Below are 6,000 nucleotides of genomic sequence, written 5' to 3'. Positions count from 1 at the left end.
ATGCACGAGGTGAGCAGTGCAGGGAGAAACAGGGATTTGGGAAGGTTTTGGGGAAATGAGAGGAATATCAAGGGCTGAACCAGGAATTTGGGAGTGTTCTGTGAAGAGAAGCATCAAGGACTGAACCAAGGATCTGGGAATGTTTGTGAAGAGAAGCACCAAGAACTGAACCAGGAATTTGGGAATGTTTAGTGCAGGGAAGAGAAGCATCAAGGACTGAACCAGGGATTTGGGAATGTTTAGTGCAGGGAAGAGAAGCATCAAGGACTGAACCAGGGATTTGGGAATGTTTAGTGCAGGGAAGAGAAGCATCAAGGACTGAACCAGGGATTTGGGAATGTTTAGTGCAGGGAAGAGAAGCATCAAGGACTGAATCAAGAATTTGGAATTCTCAGTGCAGAGAAGTATCAAGGCTGAGCCAGGGGCTCTTGCACCTCTCTGCTGCACAGGAATATTTTCAGCCCAGGCAGAGAGGGAGTTGCAGCTGCCTAACGCAGGGTTAGTGTGACAGGGGACAGGGACAACCTGTCCTGCTGTTGGGGACTGCTGCAGAAGCACCCCCAGCCCCCCAGTGAAGGGCAGAGCAGTTCAGGAGACACAGGGAAGGGCCCAGCAGGACATCAGAGAGGAGCCGTGGGCTCCGTGCTCCTGCAGAGCCTCCCAGAGCGATGGAGCCCGGCTGGGGCTGGAACAGCTCCCACCCGAGCCCACCTGGGCACGGCCAGGGGCTGCCCAGCCTGGCAGGGCACCCCAACCTGACGCTGCTGCACACCCGGGACGAGGAGCTGGCCAAGGCCGAGGTGGGGGTGCTGGGCACCATCCTGGCCGTGGCCACCGCGGGCAACCTGGGCGTGCTGCTGGCCATGTACCGGCTGAGGAGGAAGATGAGCCGCATGCACCTCTTCATCCTGCACCTGGGGCTGAGCGACCTGGCCGTGGCCCTGTTCCAGGTGCTGCCGCAGCTCCTCTGGAAGGTCACCTACCGCTTCCTGGGGCCCGACCCCCTCTGCAGGGCCGTCAAGTACCTGCAGGTGCTCAGCATGTTCGCCTCCACCTGCATGCTGATGGTGATGACGCTGGACCGCTACCTGGCCGTGTGCCGCCCGCTGCAGTCGCTGCAGCAGCCCGGCCGCCAGGCCTACGCCATGATCGGGGCGGCCTGGCTGCTCAGCTGCCTGCTCAGCCTGCCCCAGCTGTTCATCTTCTCGCTGCGGGAGGTGCGCCCGGGCTCGGGGGTGCTGGACTGCTGGGCGGATTTCGGGTACCCGTGGGGAGCGCGCGCCTACGTCACCTGGACCACGCTGTGCATCTTCGTGCTGCCCGTGGGCGTCCTCGGCGTCTGCTACAGCCTCATCTGCCACGAGATCTGCAAGAACCTCAAGGGCAAGACCCAGAGCGGCGCCCCGGGCACGGGGGGAGGCGCGGTGGGTGCCCCCGGTGGGCCCGGCTCCGGAGGGAAGGGCGGGCAGCCCTCGCGGGTGAGCAGCGTGCGCACCATCTCCCGCGCCAAGATCCGCACGGTGAAGATGACCTTCGTCATCGTGGCCGCCTACGTCACCTGCTGGGCGCCCTTCTTCAGCGTGCAGATGTGGTCGGTGTGGGACCACGATGCTCCTGATGATGGTGAGTGGTGAGGGGAGCGGGGCACAGAGCCCCGGGAATGCCAGGATTGCAGTTGGGTTTGTAACAAATAAGAGCTGTGTGTCGTCTTGTCATTTAAAAACAAAAATCATGGGGAAGGCTACAGGGTTCCCTCCCTCTAATGCATAAAATTCCCTCCCCTGTATATGTATAAAATACAATACAGGTTTCCCCCCCTGTAATGCATCAAATTTCCTCCCCTGTAAATGTATAAAATACAATACAGGTTTCCCCCCCTGTAATGCATCAAATTTCCTCCCCTGTAAATGTATAAAATACAATACAGGTTTCCCCCCCTGTAATGCATAAAATTCCCTCTCCTGTAAATGTATAAAATACAATACAGGTTTCCTCCCCTGTAACACACAAAATTTCCTCCCCTGTAAATGTATAAAACACAATACAGGTTTCCTCCCCTGTAAATGTATAAAATACAATTTTCAGAATCAGGTCATTCCTTTCAGAAAAAAACACTGAGAAGTGATGATTTCTGGCCATCATCCATAGGGATGTGCTAAGACATCTTTGCCTCATGTGTGTCTTTCCTCCTCTGGGAATTTTCAGAGGTTTCAGAGGTGGATTTCTGAGTTCATCTGTTGAATTTTTTCCCCTGTAAATCTCCTAATTACTGAAGCAGTAGTACTAGTACTACTACTGGAAAAAGGGACTTCCCCCAAGATTGAAAGTGCTCTGGGAGACGCTTTGGGCAGCAGAGAGGCTGAAGGGAAGCCCAGAAGCTGCTGGGACTCAGCTCCCAGAGGATGTGCTCCAGCACACTGGCACTGCAGAACCTGGAGGCTTCTGGCTCTGCCAGCTTTGCATCCCCTGGAATGCCAGCGGGACAGGAATGTGAGCCAGGAGAGCCCCTGGGCACGTTTCACCTCTCTCTCTTGCCTCTCCAGAGTCCACCAACGTGGCTTTCAGCATCACCATGCTGCTGGCCAGCCTCAGCAGCTGCTGCAACCCCTGGATCTACCTGTTCTTCAGCGGGCACCTGCTGCAGCACGCCGGGCGCTGCCGGGGCTGCCGGGGCCGCCCCCGGGCCGGGCTGCGCAGAGCCAACTCCACGGGGAGCCTGTGCAGCAGGAGAACCACGGTGCTGAGCCACGGCCCCCAGGCCGGGCTGGCCCTGCACGGGGACAGCGCCCGGGAGCTGCACCCGCCCTGCCACGAGGCCCTGACGGAGTCGGGCACGCTCTAGATGTGGCAGTGGCAGCTGTGACACGGCTGGTGTGACACGGCTGGTGTGACACGGCTGGTGTGACACTGCCAGGTGTGACACAACCGGTATGACACGGCTGGTGTGACTCTGCTGGTGTGACACTGCTGGTGTGACTCTGCCAGGTGTGACACCGCTCACCAGGTGTGACACTGCCAGGTGTGACACTGCCAGGTGTGACACGGCTGGTGTGACACTGCCGGTGTGACACAACCGGTATGACACTGGCAGCTGTGACATGGCCAGGTGTGACACTGCTGGTGTGACACTGCCGGTGTGACACTGCCAGGTGTGACTCTGCCAGGTGTGCCACTGCCAGGTGTGACTCTGCCAGGTGTGACTCTGCCAGGTGTGACACGGCCGGTGTGCCACTGCCAGGTGTGACACCGCTCGCTCCCGCTGCAGAGCGCGCTCTCCCCACCTGGTGGCTCCGCGTTTTGCAGAACCCGCGCTGTTTCACCCAGGAACGCGTCGCGTCCGCCTTGTCCTCGTGCCCTGTGTGCCGGGGATGGACAGAGCCCCTCGGCCGCTGGGCACAGCACCCACCGCACCCGAGCCTAGGGAAACCTCAGGGGTCCTGCATCATCCGGGGAGGGATCCTGCACCCTTCGGGGAGGGATCCTGCATCCTTCAGGATCAGGGGATCCTGCATCCTTCGGGGAGGGATCCTGCATCCTTCGGGATCAGGGGATCCTGCATCCTCCGGGGAGGGATTCTGCATCCTTCGGGATCAGGGGATCCTGCACCCTTTGGGATCAAGGGATCCTGCAACCTCCGGGGAGGGATCCTGCATCCCTCAGAAGCAGGGGATCCTGCATCCTCTGAGAAGGGATCCTGCATCCTTCGGGAACAGGGGATCCTGCACCCTTTGGGATCAGGGGATCCTTCAGTCTCCGGGAAGGGATCCTGCATCCCTCGGGAACAGGTGATCCCGCATCCTCTGAGAAGGGATGCTGTATCCTCCTGGGAGGGATCCTGCACCCTTCAGGATCAGGAGATGCTGCATCCTTTGGGATCAGGGGATCCTGCACTGTCCAGGAAGGGATCCTGCACCCTTCAGGATCAGGAGATGCTGCATCCTTTGGGATCAGGGGATCCTGCACTCTCCAGGAAGGTATCCTGCATCCCTCGGGATCAGGATACCCTGCATCTTTCAGGAAAAGGGGATGCTGCATACACAAAACCCTCCTGTCGGGAGGGGAGTTTTGTGCTCCAGCTGCCAGCAAAGCAGCCCGGGCACGGCAGGAGCCAACGCGGCTCCATCTGCCCCAGAGCCGCCGCCGCTCCCTCCCCTCGCACCCTCGGGGCCGGGCAGACAGCGGGGACAGAGCTGTCCCCACGCGGGGCTGCAGAGCTCCTCTGGCCTGGAATTCCCCCCTGCCACCTCCCCCGGGCCAGGGACGGGGCTGTGCGTCCCCCGGCGCTGGGCACAGCTGTCCTGCGCCCTGCTGTGCCCGCTGGAGCGCCCCAAATGCGGCCCTGGCACCCCCGAGGAGCCGCTGGGAGCAGCCCTGGCCCCGCTCCAGCTCAGCCGGGCACATCCCGCTCCCCCCGTGCCCTCTGTCCATCAGCTCTGCTCCAGCCCCATCCCGTGCTCCACATCTGCTGCATCCCAGGGAGCTGCTCCCTGCAACCTCCGGGGAGGGATCCTGCATCCCTCAGAAGCAGGGGATCCTGCATCCTCTGAGAAGGGATCCTGCATCCTTCGGGAACAGGGGATCCTGCACCCTTTGGGATCAGGGGATCCTTCAGTCTCCGGGAAGGGATCCTGCATCCCTCGGGAACAGGTGATCCCGCATCCTCTGAGAAGGGATGCTGTATCCTCCTGGGAGGGATCCTGCACCCTTCAGGATCAGGAGATGCTGCATCCTTTGGGATCAGGGGATCCTGCACTGTCCAGGAAGGGATCCTGCACCCTTCAGGATCAGGAGATGCTGCATCCTTTGGGATCAGGGGATCCTGCACTCTCCAGGAAGGCATCCTGCATCCCTCGGGATCAGGATACCCTGCATCTTTCAGGAAAAGGGGATGCTGCATACACAAAACCCTCCTGTCGGGAGGGGAGTTTTGTGCTCCAGCTGCCAGCAAAGCAGCCCGGGCACGGCAGGAGCCAACGCGGCTCCATCTGCCCCAGAGCCGCCGCCGCTCCCTCCCCTCGCACCCTCGGGGCCGGGCAGACAGCGGGGACAGAGCTGTCCCCCCGCGGGGCTGCAGAGCTCCTCTGGCCTGGAATTCCCCCCTGCCACCTCCCCCGGGCCAGGGACGGGGCTGTGCGTCCCCCGGCGCTGGGCACAGCTGTCCTGCGCCCTGCTGTGCCCGCTGGAGCGCCCCAAATGCGGCCCTGGCACCCCCGAGGAGCCGCTGGGAGCAGCCCTGGCCCCGCTCCAGCTCAGCCGGGCACATCCCGCTCCCCCCGTGCCCTCTGTCCATCAGCTCTGCTCCAGCCCCATCCCGTGCTCCACATCTGCTGCATCCCAGGGAGCTGCTCCCACCCTCTGCTGCTTGGGGCTGATTTTGCAGGGATCAGGGGCCCAAACCCGCCCGGGGCTCGGGGAGCAGGGACTCGCTTCCCCTGCAGTCCCAGCCTGGCCCTGCCCTGCTCCCGGAGCTGTTTTGTGCAGGAATAAACCATGGCTGAGGCAGGAAAGAGCATCCATTAGCTCAGTGGAGCTCAAAAGCTGCTCAGGGTGATGCACAGGTGGCCCAGCAAAGGTTCCAAATTCCCTACAAGCCATGGGCACTGTTCCTTCCACTATCACAGGCTAAAGCTGTAAAAATAAAACATTCAGAGTAAAATATTTTGAAATCTTCAATATTTTCACTTTTTAATCGCCAGGCATTTGAATCAGATTTCTCAGCAGCTTCCACTCACTGGTTTTGGCCTCACCTCCAGTCCCACAATCACACCTCTCCCGGGTTTTTCAACGTTACCCAGGAATTGTTGGGGTTTTTGGAACATTTTCCTTCACGTGCCCTTGGAGCTGGGCCAGATCTGCACCACAAGGTCATGAAAGCAGGAGTGCCTGGCTCCCCCTGCCACTGATCAATCCCAAATCAATTATCTCACAACCTTTCATTAAATCACAGCATTACTGAGCCCGTTTAAAACGCACTTGGGGCAGCTCCAGCCCTGAGGAAGG

The 6,000-nt window shown here is 60.1% G+C and overlaps 1 protein-coding gene across 1 annotated transcript; it reads left to right on the top strand.

The window, feature by feature from the left end:
• The first annotated feature begins 668 nt into the window (after nt 1-668).
• On the top strand, nt 669-2,842 carry AVPR1B (arginine vasopressin receptor 1B). The gene is made up of 2 exons (XM_039699402.1): nt 669-1,623; nt 2,544-2,842. The coding sequence occupies exons 1-2, from the start codon at nt 669-671 to the stop codon at nt 2,840-2,842; spliced, it is 1,254 nt and encodes a 417-aa protein (XP_039555336.1).
• Nucleotides 2,843-6,000: the final 3,158 nt, after the last annotated feature.

Source organism: Passer montanus, unplaced genomic scaffold (assembly GCF_014805655.1).
Source record: "Passer montanus isolate IOZ18808 unplaced genomic scaffold, ASM1480565v1 scaffold132, whole genome shotgun sequence".
In the NCBI taxonomy this organism is placed as follows: domain Eukaryota; kingdom Metazoa; phylum Chordata; class Aves; order Passeriformes; family Passeridae; genus Passer; species Passer montanus.
Note: the sequence above shows the minus strand (reverse complement) of the source record. Positions and strands in the feature narration are given on the sequence as shown.